Source organism: Sturnus vulgaris, chromosome 4 (assembly GCF_052056855.1).
Source record: "Sturnus vulgaris isolate bStuVul1 chromosome 4, bStuVul1.hap1, whole genome shotgun sequence".
NCBI classification, from domain to species: Eukaryota; Metazoa; Chordata; class Aves; order Passeriformes; family Sturnidae; genus Sturnus; species Sturnus vulgaris.
In genome coordinates, this window is record NC_142246.1 from 10,702,767 (window position 1) to 10,718,699 (window position 15,933).

The 15,933-nt window shown below is 38.3% G+C and overlaps 1 protein-coding gene across 9 annotated transcripts in view; it reads right to left on the reverse strand.

Moving 5' to 3' along the window:
* Positions 1 to 3,360: 3,360 nt before the first annotated feature.
* SORCS2 (sortilin related VPS10 domain containing receptor 2) overlaps positions 3,361 to 15,933 on the reverse strand; it is a 532,019-nt gene continuing 519,446 nt past the window's right edge. For 3 of the 9 annotated variants that reach the window (XM_088163095.1, XM_014895306.2, XM_014895300.2), the window contains exons 27-28: positions 14,234 to 14,313; positions 3,361 to 13,895 (exon numbers count right to left, since the gene is read on the reverse strand). In XM_088163095.1, coding sequence (XP_088019221.1) covers positions 13,872 to 13,895; positions 14,234 to 14,313 — 104 coding nt within the window. In that variant the 3' untranslated portion in view covers positions 3,361 to 13,871. The remainder of the gene's footprint in view (positions 13,896 to 14,233; positions 14,314 to 15,933) is intronic. The other 6 variants (XM_014895301.2, XM_088163093.1, XM_088163092.1 and 3 more) reach the window with 2 other exon arrangements.

Here is a 15,933-nt window from a genome sequence, read left to right on the forward strand (position 1 = left end):
GTACTGTGTAATAACAACAGTTAAAATAAATGAAAACAAACAAAAATTAACCTAAAAAACACAACAGGAAAAATAAACAAACCTGCCATAATCCTGTTGTCTAAAATGGAGCAAGTATCTCTAGGCTCTGTCTGATTCACTAAACTTGCAGAAGCAAATGGCAAAAAAAAGAAAACCACCTGCTTTGTTGGTGTCTCAGTCACCTGCTTTTGGACCTATACAATATTATGCAGAGTGTGGGCACTGACTGCCATAAATAGATTAACTCTATGGGTGGTGGTACAAGGGGCACAGCAGTCCCTCCAGACAAGGAAAAATCCTGTTCATATTACAATGAAGTTCAAGGAAAAAACAAAGACAAGGTCATTCCAGTGTGGGAAAAAAATAATCTTGACAAGGGGACCGTATTAACAGGTTGTAAAAATGGGGAAACAAAATAGTCCCTGCCACTAACAGTACAAACACTGAGGGTATCAAAATTAATGATCAGTTTCAAAACAACTGCCCAATTCAGCTGCAGAACTTGTCACAGAATTTTATTGATGCTAAAAGCTTATATGGGTCCATAAACAAGAAACAAAATTCGTGGCAGAAAGTAATTACTTAAAGCTATCAAAACACAAAGTTCCCTGCATCAAAGCAGGAGAGTCCAGCTCCAGGGAGGCTGGAAGTGTGTTTGGTTTAAGTGTCCTTGTGTGCTTCCCCCTGCTTCCCTGACATTGCTATCGATAAATGAAGCTGTTTTCTTTCACAATTCTTTTTTCCACACTAGCGGTTACAAAAACATTCCCTTCTATAAAGCAGTGTATCGTATTGTTTTCAGTTTGACTTCAAAGGCAAGCATCTCTCTTTTAAGATCAAGGCAATGCAAAATTATTCCTTCACAATTTATTAGATAACAAAAAAATTAAATCTTATCAAGGGTATTCCTCATCAGTAATCTGATTATGAGGTAAAAATTTTCTTACTAGATTTTGTAGAACCAGTAGAGTTGCAGCTACATGGTCCTGAGCTGAACATAAGCTTAATTTCTGATTTAATTACTAATTTTTAAATAGACTGTTAATTGCCCTCACTGAATTATTCCTAACAGTTTTTACTTTCTTAGTCTGTTTTTTGGCATGTACTGCTGATTTCGATTTTTTTTTTTTTGAGATCAGCTTTTGGTATGATGCTGTAATGACAGGAATGGATCCTTTTATTAATTTCAAAATACACTGGGCAGCATTTGTACTATTTTGCTTCAGCTTTTGAAAACCATGAGGGTCAGAGTACAGTAACATTTTCTCCACAGCAGCTGGATCCATAAGAAAGCAAAACATCTTTCAAGGCATAAATCACAAAAAGAAAAAAAAAGAAGAAAATAAATCAGTGTCTTAATGGCAAACCAGAAAAAATACTGGCTGTTGTTTATGCCTCAGAAGTTTTATTATAGAGACATGACTTATGATGATGTTGAAACCAGTTAAGCTTCAAAATAGTACAGCAATTAATATGACTTTGATGATGACAGCAAAGTGAAATAATTATTCTTTTATTTCCACGGAAATCAGTTTCTGAAGTAAAGTAGCCCTTCAGGTTAAATATTAGCAAATTTTATTTGGTGTGTCATTTATGGGAACAGCTTGGCTGTGTCTGTTCTCACTCCTGACCTTCCAAATCAGGAGCTTTCCTTGGAAAGAACTATGGCAACATTAAAAATCAGAGAGTTTGGAATTTCTTTGAGTTTTGCTTTTATTTATATCAGAGCACTAAATTTGGAAAATGAGATGTCATTTGAGATTGAACTTTTGTAGAGATAAACTGCAGTTTAAAGTCTCAGCTAGCCACAATACAGGATTAGAGAACCTAAAATGACAAATTGCAATGTTTCCTAGCTGAGCTACACAAGTAGGGGAAGCCTCAAGCCTCATTCCTGCACCCAGCCCCACATTTGGCATGGTGAGCCACAGGGTAGGGTCAGACTGCCCACACCACAGCATTCCTCCAGCTGCCAGCTCCTTCAGCAGGCACCGTGAGAAAGTGCTCAACCAGGGCAGGCTAAGAAAATTCAGTTAAATCTTGTCTGAATTATTTTTCCTTTTAATTGTCCATCTTTAGATCCTCAAAATATAGCCACTCTGTGAATAAGTAATCCATTTGTGGTCCTATTAAAACTTCGTTGCAGTGTATAAAATGTGTATAGCTAATTAAAAAATAATAGATAATAATTCATATTGCTGCCTTATCCCAGTATGAGATTTAATAAGACTTTACATTGCACATCCACAACAACAACAATTAGCAACACCTCTGTTCTTCCCTTGTGGGCAACAGGCAGTGAAATGAACCATCAAGTTTTTATTCTGTCAGTGTCACTTTCCATGGGAAGGCACCAAGGTACAGAGCAACAACCACCTCTCAGCAAACCATAAACTCTATTCCAGCCTGAAATATGAGCTACACCAAAAGCAGCTCATTTCTAAACTTTGAATGAGGAAGGAATGCCCAGTTTGTAGGGATGCAAGGCATATTCTAACTTTAGCAATTCAGTGACCTTTGCAAAGACAGAGAGCACTTGCTGGGACCAGGAGGAGAAAATGTTTAAGACATTAAGGCCAAGACTTTATAGAAATACACTATATCATTTTGCATTTCATTTCCAAAGACTGTAGGCAAAGTGAAATAAATATGATATGTAGTAGCTGGGCATGTCCAATGGACATAATTCTGAGGATTTTGGTTTTGCTGGCTTTGTATATAACTGAATATAGTTTGAAGCTCAGTCAAGGCCTGATCCTTGCACACAGCTACATCCAGCTTAAGGGCTAATTTTGACTTGCAGACCCCTCAGTTTTGCAAAGAGAATGCAGCATCTACAGCACAAGCAACTCCTTAGGAAAACAGTGGGATAAAGGAAGAGCAATTAATTAAAAAAAAAAAAAGAGATTGGAATAAAGGGACGGGAAGGACAGAACACACATTCCTTTGTTCTGTTGATGGCGCTATATCACAGGGAGATCAAGGCTGAGACCTACGGAATTCTTTATCTAGACAGGAATACTCAGCCTGTGATTCAGTGACTGCATGGCTTCCATCTCACCACAGGATGTCAGCCTCCACCAGTTACACTGCAGCACTCAGCTCCCAGCGAAAAGGAAAAAGGACTTTTCCCCTCTTCCCTAGGAATGGAGTCGAGCTGCAGTGGATGCAGAGGATGGAGTGGCTGAAGAGGAGGAGAATGAAGGCTTGCTGCAGCCTTTCAGCTCAGTGTTGCTGAGTGGAGTAGTTTGCTGCTAAATACTGACACACAAACTCTGGGGACTGGTTTCCCCATCACAAACCCCAAGAAAGGCTTCAAAGGAAAAACAAAGCAATCAATAGTTTAGAACCAAATTTTATTAAAGAAAAACCTGGAGTGCAGGTTCTCAGGACAAATGCATACCTTTGGATGCAGTGGAGTACACAGGTACGTATACAGTAGTTTGCCTGCTACATGTTTGGAAGCTGAAAGAGACCGTGATAATCTGTACTGCACAGTTCATCACCATTGTTAACAGTTGCCAAAAACTTGCTTGTGGATTGCTAACAGATACTTGGTTATGTGTGTGCACTACATATTGCACAAGACTTCTTGGTTAAGCTATTACTTGTGCAATTGAATCACAGTTAAGTGTTACGTCAAGCATATTCAAACATATATTTGTTTCTTTTTCTCAAAAACAGCACGTCACTACAAAACTGCCATTAAATGTTACATATTTACAAAAATATACAAATAACACTTTTCCCCATTTATGACAATGCACCAATTATGGATTTATTTCATTCTGCACTTGAGCCCTATTACTGTATACAAAGAAACCTGCTTAAGGTCAAGGTCACCTGAAATAAAATTAGGAGAAGGCATGTTCTGTTTTCACAAATACTAGAATATGCAAAGGCAGAAGGAGAGGACTGTGTAGTTGTGTATGTTAAAGGTAGGGGTTATAGCATACTGATGACTGCTAAGAACCTTCACATGGAGTGGAATAATACCTTGGTCAAAAATCGGGCTGGATACAGTGTTAAACATTTGCTGACCAAGCAGTCATAAAGCAGTTTAAAAATTCAGTTCTACCTTGGTTGTAATTAGCTTACATCTATCCAAAGAATTCTCATGCTAGGAATGGGAATAAAAATTATGGTGAAAATCAGTCAGTAACCTGTGTAAGCACAGGTGCATTGAGCAGAAGACTCGTTTTAACCTGCACTTGCATTTCAAATTCACCATGTATGAAATTTGTCTGTAACACAAAGCTGAGCTGATAGTGTCTGTGGAACTGCATGGCCATAACTTAGGGTAGAATTTGGCCCTGCAGTGCAAAATAAACAATGTTCCACATTAACAACAGGGTAGCAAGACACACTTTGTGAATCTTCACAAGGCATATGTCAAGTCTAGGTTTATTTTATAGGCTTTTATATACTTACCAAGAGCTGCAGCTCTAATTACCCACAAAATATTTTTTAGGCTTGATTTAATTACCATTTTTTTCTCATTTTGTTTTCATGGGTAATGCCAGCAAAATCTATATTTGTCTATATCTGTATCTGGATTAAGATATTTTGCACCCACCTGTGCTGGAGCAGCCACAGATGAACTGTAAATAAGCCAGCTTCCATCCTTTACTCTTAAAAAGGAAAATTCTCCCATTCCAATTCTTATCTCTAAGAATATTCCTCCAATCTAGGATGAAGCAATATTCCTATTTTGCTGCTTCATAAATACAGAGCAATTACACCAAGTCAATCTCATTTAGGTGAGACCTGATGTCTCCTAAACCCACACTTGCAATGCACTAGGGCAGGATTCTTTAAAAACACGTTCTGTAAAGAAACCTATCAAAGTTTAATGGTTTAAATCACAGGTGCTGTACATATTTGTAAAAATAAGTGGCAAGTAAAACACAAAAAGTGGAAGCTTCCCAAAGCACTCTGCTAGATGATGAAGTTCCCCACCCTCTTCCAATCTGCTATTCCTCTGCAAACTTATATCCATTTTTTTCCTCAGGCACATGGAAGAGGATGAAAATCAGTTAATCACCTTTTAACATCAACCCAGTTTATTGGCAGAATGACAGTCAGAGAAGAGTAACTCAGAGAAGACTGGGATCAAGAGAGAATTCAAGTATACTTCTCCATTTGATTATATTTTCCCTCCAGAGCCTTCTGCACTGCAGCAAGCACAACCCATGACTTTACACCCATGAGGAAATAAATCACAGCCTGTCAGTGACAAATAGAAAAAAGGATCTGTACTCAAAGGCCTAGTGTGTATATGAAATGGAGGAACTCTCTGTTCCTAAAATTAAAATTTCTAGTCACATGTTCAGTAAACTCCAGTCACTGGTGTTTACCCTCAGGAATACTACACCAGCTCCATTCATCTTCTTTATACATTATAAAATTACAGCTCATAGAGGCATTCTAGCAAATTACATTTAGACAGTATAAATGCAAGACACAGACTCTATAAAATAATTCTTTTCCCTTGTCTCATAGCTCAGTGTTGTGCTAGGGAGGAATACCATTAGCAAATGACCTACAATCATCTGGAGCACACATACAGGTATCTCTGCTCCAAAAGCAACATCTTTTCCATGCACCTCAGGTGGGATGCTGCTGCAAGCCAGATCTGTCTTAAATTATAGGCAGAGATGGTGACAATTTTGCATGTTCCCTGTGCTGCATCATTTTCAACCCACGATTTAAAATCTCGGCATGCAACCAACAAAATATGATAGTGGCCATTACAAATTAAAATAAGTTCAAGACTTAAGCAAACCAAAATCAACAACATGTGGTAAAACCAAACACACTGCTAACACTGAATTTCTTCATGCTTTTCCTTGTCCTGTTCAGTCCTGTGCTCCCCTCCCTCCCACACCTCTCTCTCTTACACTCCCTAAGAGAGGCTGTACCCTTCCAAGATACCACTGAGCTTTTCAATGGTCTTACTCCCCTTAAATTCTCCAAGCTCCTCCAGCATGATGATTCTGCCAAATTTATTTGGTGACTTTGCTTAAATTTGTATTTTATGGAACTTGAATCCAGGCCATTTTCCCCAGCCTCTAGGAGAGGTTTCATACAGACCCATTCCATAAACCTGTCAAGTCAAATTGCTCCCAACCCTCTATTAACAAAGAATTCTCTTTACTTCACCTATTCTTCAGCTTTGGTTGTAACAATTTCTCTAATAGGCTGTGTCTGAGCTAGGGTCTCAGCATTTCCCATACTGAAATACAAATGTAGCCCAGTGGTCTGGCAAGGTGTCTCTACCCAACCTTGCTGCAATTCTGTACCTGCCACAGTGCAAGGCTGGCAAAGCAAGCCAGCTCCTGCTGTGCTCCAGGAAACTCGTGGGAACAACATGTCTTAGCCTGTAACCCAGAAAGAGGCAGAGAAAGATATTTGGGAGATAACAGATAACCATCTCTGCCAATTAAATACATAATTTCACTACAGATCAATTGCAAAATCAATATAAACACTGGTGAGAGAGGAAATGCTGGGTTTTATTCTTTCTGGGAGTATAATACTCATCCACATCTCAAACTAGAAGCATGTACTCTCTGGGACGAACATCTGAGAGAAGTTTTTGAAAAGTAAAAGATAAGAGTTACAGAAAGATTTAGAGAAAATGACAGCCAAAATTAAAGCTGAAAGGATTAAAAATACTGAAGTGGGAAAGAAACAGGAAGGATGGGCTGCAGTGACACAAAGCACAGGGAACCTCATCGACTCAGATAATACAGCAGAGCTTAGAGGAGAGGAAGAGACTGTGATTCTTCTTGCTATCAGTCGGGACACAGTAGGGTGCATATCCAAATCAAAACACAGACAGTAACATAAAGCAGAACAAAAAGCAAGGAAGAAAAGTGGACTGTAGAGAACTGTCATCTGGAGAAGCCAGGCAAGGCAGAGCCACAAACAGCAGCAATAATGAAAGAGAACAAAAGGGCTACAAAAGAAGGGGTGGGGGGGAAAGGAGAAGGAACAGAAAAGAGTGGAAATTTGAGCTTCTTTTTTTTCTATAGTTTCACAAACTACTTGGCAAAGATTTGGAAGCATTAAACAATGCAGGTGACTTAATAAACAGTTACTTTGCTGCTTCAGCATCTCAAAAGATTAACTCCAAAGAGAGGAGTATATTCACAAGTACATGGAGCCAGTGAATTTGGCAATTCCCTGGGCATCCTGTTTTGAAGATATTCTGCAATTTTAACCATTTAAAGGCCCTAATGTGAACCTGAAACATAGAGGTGGTGTATTACAATATTGTCCTTTGGACTAGTTTTACCATTTGCAAACTACTTAAGTGCATGTTACTGATATTTGGGGTCATGCTTCTTCTGCACAGTCCTTTCTATTAAAAATCCATAACTAAAATATCTCAAAAGCCACATGGATATAAGCCTGCTGTTTTCCTGTATGAGCTGTCCTCATTAAAAATATCTCTTCCACCATTTCAGAATGATTTCCTTTTAAAACTCTTTTAATCAATAAGCAGTGTGAATTAATGCTTTTTCTAAAAAGTGAATAAGCTAATTCATTTGCTTTGATCTGCAGGAGCAGACACTGCCAGTAAGAACTAAATATAAGTATCAAAAGCTGGCTAAAATTAGCAACAAGTAACATAGAAATATAATACATGCTAAGAAAGTTATTCAGAATGCCTGGCCTTCCTGGTGATTAATATACTTATTACACCATTAAAAGTACAAAAAAAAAGGCATATTATTAAAGCAGTGCCAGGTACTGCTCCTTGTATTATTGCTGCTCAACAGGACATTATGTCCACTGTATTGCAAGTAATCAGTGTAAAGATGCAAATTCTACAGAAACTCAGAAATCAAGGCTGATCAAGATAGATGACGTTTGTGTGAAATGCAAGTATTGCAAGGAAAAAATATTAAGCAAAATGACTTGTGTAAGGGAAAGAATGCACTTCCTTTCAGGGGTAGTAAATGTTGCTTCTGAAAGAAAATCAATCTGGAAGGAGAGAGAGGCAAAGAGTTTGCAATTAAGAGCATGTATTCTTAGAGATACTATTAAAAAGTATTTAATGCAAACCATAACAGCTCTTTGATAAGGATTTTTTCACACAGCTATGTCGTATTTAAGAGTACATATTTCTAAGCCTTTCCAGTAATTCTTATGTTAGGTACCATCTTACAGAAGATCATCTCAGCCATCAGCATATAAACTAGCTGGAAACAGTAATGCTGACAAGCTTCACATAAGGAAAAAAGGGGATGAAAAGAATGGGAGTCGTAAATGGCTCCACAATTCATAGTTTAAGTAATTTGCTACTCCATTTAACAGGAGGAAAAAAGATGGAACTGAAGACTTACAGAAATGAGATCTCATATTAAAAATCATGAAACTAACTTACTGTACATATCGATTTCAATGAAAAAATATTCCAAGAGGATGCATTCTTTAGCCTCTAGAGCAGCCTGAAGTACCATTACAGGTTCTTCTTTCCCCAATAATATGCACCCTCTGCTTATGCAGCAGACTTGAAAAGAAGGAACAAATCAGAACTTTGTCTGCATGACATTCCCATCCAGATTTGGGAAATGGGATGTTCTAGACATGGAGCAACCCTTCTGCACTCCCTGCAGTCTGAGCGGGCACAGACAACTGGAGGCAATGCTGCTGAGGTGATCCGATGGTAGAAGGGTTGGCTTGGGACAGAAGATCAAAAATTAGAGAGGGCACAGCTTGACATTTCCCAAAGACTGCAGGGTTAGGCTATTAATTGCAAAAGCTAGCCAGGGGTCTGAGTTATTTGTCACTTTGATGATTATAGTCTAAAAATAAGTCAAAAACATTACAGGAATAAAAATGCATTTAAATGGCAGCGAGAGGGCAAATGCTAAGATACTGAAAGAAAATACAGAACATGAAAGTACAAACTTAACATTAAGAAAATTATCTGAGCAGACCTTACTTATAGTCAATTAAATGCCATTCTAATGAAAGTTTTAGGTTTTCTCAGACTAGTACTGGCTATGTGCCAGTCTCTTGAAGAAAGCTGTAGAAGCAATGTGCTACTGGGACTGAAACAGTGAAAATGAGCCAGGAAGCAGCTTTTTGGATGGACTTAAAAGACAAAACAAAATTTTGCATCTCAAAAATCAAGATTTATAAAGGTAAATGCTTATAAATTTCATCCTGGTGGAAATCCAATATTTTGAGAGAAATTGGCACTTACTTTCATCTAAAATGCTGAAATAAAAATGAATATGGAAACAATACAGTGGTATCAATCAATATACAATAAAACAACTATAATAACTCCAACTGGCAGGGACTGTGCAATGAAATAAAATGTTTAGTCTTTCTTTTCCCCCAAAGTCTCATTAATGAAAAATTACAAAACCTTTTTAATAGGAAACAGGAAAAATCTATGACTGAAATTGTCATCGATTCTATCTACTTAGAAACATTGATTTGAAATAACACTAGAAATTCAAAACTTATCAGAACCTCTGGTTCATCATCAAAAAGCTACTGCAACCAAATGCATGTATTTAATTTCTTATAAAGATTTTCTTTTCCCCACACATTTCTTTGAGCATGTATTTGTGTAAGGAGGATGGAAATTACTGCAGTTCCAATCTATTGACCTCTATTAAAGATACAGAATACAGTAATAGTCTCCCCACTAAAAGAAGGTCTCATTGGACTGAAAACACAGCTAACCATGATAATCATGTCAGATGAAACCTGCTTTGCACTAGGAACTACTAATGGCAAAGCACTGATTTGTCTTTGTCTACAGGACAGTTAGTTAACAAATCACCTACTTTATATGAATAAACAGCTTACTCCTCATTATGCCAGTCATTGAAAGAAGAAAACTCATCAAGACAGATATTATTCAATGAGAATATCATAAAAGAGTTGCAAGAAATTGGATGTGAATTGTGGAAAACAACATCTCGCCTCAAGCTGGCACCTTCTATTTCTTCACAGGCATTTCCACCACCCTCTTCAACAGAGTATAAAAATATACACTGGTTTATATTGCTTATATAATTGAAAAATTAATTAACACTGTGTGCATTTTCCCTAATTGTCCTCTGAGCATTTCTGAGTACTTTATATGGATGGGCTGTTCCAAACCCATATAAAACATTCATTGTCAAAAGAGAAAGCAAAGATAACAGCTGTAAATCTTGATGGCTCTGTTAGATTGCTTCAGATCATACTGCTTGGAGCACTCTGAAAAGTGCAGAGTGTTTTTGAAATTGCAAATATACCAGATTTTAAGAAGGCCAAAGGAGGCCAATGAGGCCAGTACACTCTCAGTTTTTTGGATTCAGTATAGTTCACTATCGCTGCTGATAAATATCACTCTACTCATTTTTATAAGGTTTTTGATCAAATAACAATGAAGAGAAGTGAGTTGACAATACTAATGTGTGACAGCAAAATCACAGCCAATGTTGCAGGGCTACCACATAACAGTATGTTGCAATAACAGTGTTTAAGTAAAAGTACCTTTTTTTTTCTTTTTTACCAGTAATGCACCTTTTTTGGATTATTCATTTTTTACATTTGTACATAATTGCAGCTGGTTTCAGTGGAGAACTTTTAAGAACAGTGATAATTACAAACAAAACAAAGAGAGTTAAACATAAATTAATAATTTATGCTCACAAAATTCTTTTGCTCTGATGATCCCGAACAAACAGTAATTAATTTAGCCTCACAACACCCCTGTGAGGTAGGTAATTACTTTCAGGCCCATTTTACAGGTGGGGAAACTGGAGAGCATACAAGGAAAGTAACTTACTCAAAGTCTGGGTATAGAATCCATGTACCTGACACTCATCTTCTGTTTCTTAGCCATTATATCACCCTTCCCCACTAAAAAACTTCACTAAAATATGTACAAATACTGCATGTGTGCATGCACATGTGTGACTAGCACTTGTGCATAGAAGCAACTCTGTGTTTCTGAATACTTATGTATCAGGACTTCAGATACATATAAAGGATAAAAAGTTAAGATATCATGGATGTAGTTCAAGAGATTTGAGAACTAGCACTAGTGAGTCTTTTCATTTACAGATAAACCAAGACACCATGAATGAGAAAATGGTAATAGTACTTTCTCAGTTTTAAAATAATTCATTTTAAAGTTATTCTTATGAGAAAATCAAAGGCTTTCTTTATTATCTGCTGGGTATTAGAAATACAGTTATGGCAATACCAACACGTCTTTAGGAAACAGTGTTTTTAAGACATGATAAACCAACCTCACAGGAGTGCTGCATGAATCAAATTAATAAGCATCAGAAAAAATTATTACAGGCACTACATTGTGCTAAGTGTTAATTAGAGTACGAAGCAGTTAAATATTCTACCATGTTCCAAAAGACTCCTGTGATCAGAGACACAAATCACCCTGAATTACATGTATAGAAGTAGCTGTTGAAGCATAAATTATATGTGTGACCTTTGCCAATCAGACTAACCATGTGAGAACACCCCCAAGCTGGAGCTTCCATCCCATTCCTTGTTCATGAAGCTGGTTTGCCATTCACCTGCCCTATACAAACAACCTATTTCAGATTTATTTCACAGGAACAAGTAAGATGTTTGCAATGTTATTTTATTCTCTTCTCCAGCTCATTTCCACTAGAAAAAGCAAGAAGAGCTGGTGAGGAGGGAAAGCCCCTGGTGCAATGATCCCAAGAGCTTCCAATTCACAGCATGTTTTGTATATGCACTTCTCTTCAAGAAACCCAGACTCAGATACATTTAAGACCTTGGATTTTCACTGTCTGGCATACAACAGTCAGCCAGGGCATTGCTTCTCTGTTAATAAGTTTACATGGCACTATACAACTAAATAGGCAGAAATTTTAGAACAATTTTTCTCATTCTTTTCCTGAGCAGTTTGCAAGTGCTTTTCAGAATCTTCACTCTAACTTTCCACCTAGTTCCTTACAGTAAGTTTATAATCTAGATTTTCTTGTGCTTTACACATACATCCTGTGAGGTTCATGAGAGCCTACACTGAAATACTACATCCCAATCCACTGCATTTGATGATAGTATGCTCTATATTCACAGCTACATGGAAGAATTATTCCAGTGCATACACTGATTTTAAGACAGTTCTTTTCCATTTGACTAGAATTCATTATTTTCTGCTTGCATATTCTGGATGATGAGATATCTGTATCCTTCTTAAACAAGGTGGTGTGCGAGGTTGTCACTAGCATCAATATGACATTCAGTGAGTACAGAATTATTTATTCTCTATCAAAGGCAAAAAAGTGAAGAGATTACAGGTTTCTGAGAGAAGCATCCTAATCCCAGGCAGATGTGACACACAGGATGCCAGACATTTAAACTCACCACACTACACTCGTTTTCCTACATGGCTAAAGTAAACCACAGAGAAAAGACAAGAGGAGTGTGGATTCACTGCATTGCCATTCCCTGGGGATGCAGAGGTTGAGACTAAGAAACACTGACCCAACTGACAAAACTGGGCTTAGGAAACAAGGACCTGACTCACAATCCTTTCTGCAGGCAGCTCCTCCAGGAGCCCTTCCCCTGCCCTCCCTGCAGAAAAAGGGGCCAGTGGTGGTAGGGACTGAGAGACACCCTGTGGTGATGGGAAGGAAACAGGAAGCCCTAAATCCCTTCCTATCATCCCCATGACCCTTTGGATTGTCAAACCAACCCAAGCAGAAAAGGTCAGGTTGGGGTTTGCCCACTCCCTCCAGCAAGGGCAAATGCCAGAGGAAATTCCAAACAGGGATGCTGTGGGAAGGAGATGGCAGTGCTGCCCAGCCCTTCCCAGAGCAGAACTCTGACCCACACAGCACAGCTGCCCTCATCGGAAGTTTAAAAAAAATAACCATACAAAGAAAGCTGCATAAAAGAGGTATTTACACTCTCTGGAAATTTAAAAAGAGACAGGCCACCAGCCTAGGGTTTAACAGGATAACTCATCTGGCAGCTGCCATCATCCTAGAGGGGCTCGCTCAGGAGAAAAAAAAAAAAAAGAGCAACTAAAATGACTGTCTGCAAGTGAAGGCACCTGGTCTGGAAATAGCATCAAGCTGGTGTTTTTCTTTCACATGTGGTGGGATTGGGGGAGATACTGGAGCTGATATTTTGTCAGGACTTGCTACACTTACAAGAGCATTATTGTATATTACAAGATATCCTAATTAACATTTTACTTCTTTTAATCCTCAAAAGGGCCTAAGCCTAAATTTGTTAGATTGTCTCACACATGTTTAAGTTAAGAGCTTGTCTCAACTAGGAGTGCATTTGTCTCTCGCTCAGTCCTTTTCCAGTACAGAAACACTTGGCCTCCTAAAAAAATTTTCATTGTGATCAACCAACCATCTCTTCTGGTCTAGTCACTTGTGTAAAAATCACCTTTCTGGGCTGAAGAGTCCCAGCCTTCCACTGAATATCTCAATTAAAAATATAACTAAAAAGTTACAGTCAATTATTCTAAAAATAAACATAAAGAAATAGAGCATATACAGAAAAGAAACAAGGTGGCATTGAAGGTGCCTAGGGCTACAGATTTGCTACCACAGTTTGAGTTTCAATCATAATGAGTTCCCAGGCCATAGAATGAACACAAGACATGTTATCCTTAACCCTTGGTAACTGATGATGGATGCTTTTATCCACAGGACTGATAAGAAACCTCCTTCTCCATCAGCATTTACAGCCATATTTGAAATTTTGGGACATCACCAGGGAAAAATAAAATGGTACAAAGAAGTGTCTTTCGGTTTTTGTGTTCAGCTGCAAATATCAGCTAACCAGGTAACTGTGCATCTCTCTGGAGTTGATGCTCAAAACCACGCCTGAGTGATTGCCTAGGAAAATACAGAAACAAAAGGCCAACATTAGTGTATTTCAGGTACTCCACAATAAATCCCCCTTTTATTGCAGAGTCAAGTAAATTGCATAAGAGAGTGTCTCTATCAAACAACAGGTCAGGTGAAGGTTGGTGCAACAGCTCCATGTACCTACAGCACAGTTTTGCACAAAGCTTTTGCTCATGGTGGTGGTTTTGTGGTGAGTTCCTAGGGTTTCTATCCCAGTGACAGCATAAGTTGGTTCTCTTTGTGGCTTATAAAGGTGTAGTTGTCTCGAGGGGTGCAGGTGAGGGAGGAGAATGGAACCTGAGGCGTCCATTCGACATGCCACTGACCTGGGACTGGACACTGACCGGCATCAGCAATAAGGGAACTCTGTAGCTGTTCAAGTTGCCACTTCTCCCAGAAGGAGTCACTGCAAGGTAATGGTGTTGAGGAGTCCCAAGGTGGGGGTTGCGATAAAGTAGGCAACATAAAATATATAGAAAACAAAAAAAGTGGATGGGTGAGTCTGGAAATACTGTACTGTGGAAATTCAAAAGTTATGAGAAGAGAGAGAACAAACAGAAACCCAGGCCTGTAACTCCCTGCTGCGCATGGAGCGGAGGCGGCTACTGACATCTCCCAAGAGGGAGGGAGAAAGCTCACCAGAACTAGAAGGGATCTCCATAGCATAGGAACCTTCTGCAAATAATGTCGTAAACCAGAATTTAATATAAAGCAGGGATTATAACGTGCTTCATACTCTAGCCAGATAAAATAGAGTATCATTAACAGGAATATTTTCTTGGCAGTACTGAGCAATACCGGAGCTAGTGGAAAGTATTGCAAATAACAAAACAGTAGAGCGAGCAGGAGTGTAGTTTTATGTATTAAATAACATCTTCTGTCTAAAAGCTGTACAGTAGCTGACAAATATGGATGATTATGATCCACAAAAATGAGCTTTATACACTCTCCTGGAAAATCTGCTGCTGCAGATAACCTGGCTGAAGCACAGATCACCTCGAAATCACATTTACATTCTTATGTCATCAAAACTTCATGATCTTGTACTCTTTAACCCAAAAATAATCCTCTGCTCAGATGGGAAGATTTTTATTTTCTCTGAGTAACAAGTGCAGGGCAAGCAGAGATTAATTCTAAATGTGTTACAAATCAGAGTAGCATTTCCTTATTTGAGCTTCCAAATCTGCCTTCTTTTAAATAAACCATGAGGGATTTTCTACCATTAAAAGAAGTTATGCTTATGTATATTACTAGAGGTGTTTGAATGCTCCACTTCAATAGTCTGCAAGGATTTTGTTAGCATTCAAGTTCTCCCCTAAAGACCCTAGAGACGAGATGACCAAACAAATTTAACACAGACTTTGTTTTTGCAGGTTTTTTTTTTTTTTGGAACTAACTCCGGTAAAGTCAGTAGAGCAACAAAGGTTGTCTTGCAAAATCAGAATGAAAGCAGTGATAGTCATACACAAGGTTGTCAAAGAAGACATAGAAATACACAAAGCAAAGCAAGAGGTTGGATTCTTCCCTTGTGTGCAAAGCTAACACCTCCAAGAACCTAGAAGCAGCACAAAGTTCAGCAAATGAAAATAAAGACATCGACAACAAACAAAAAAGTTGAAACCCAAGATAAAGAAATCTCTCCTCAGATCAGTTCTGTCTTGTCCAGGCTACCTCGGGTGCAGCTAAAACACATCTTCTTCCTTGGAGTTCATGAAGACATTACAATTGCCTTTCACACCATCAATCTAATACTACAACTCCCAAAAGCTTTGGATCATCGGATTTATTTTCACAAATTTTCAGAAATGGAACCAGGGTTTTTTAACGTTGTCCTACAATTTTCAGACTGTGACCTGAAAGCAGTCTGAAGACAATGTATTATAGATCAGAACTCCATGTTGCATTAAAACTAACCACAGGGTGCCAGGATATATACTTCCACCTGAAATCATTTGCTCTGAGAGATACTTACAGAAAATTTCCCTCATGGGTTCTTTATAACCACCTCATGAAAATCAACAACTAA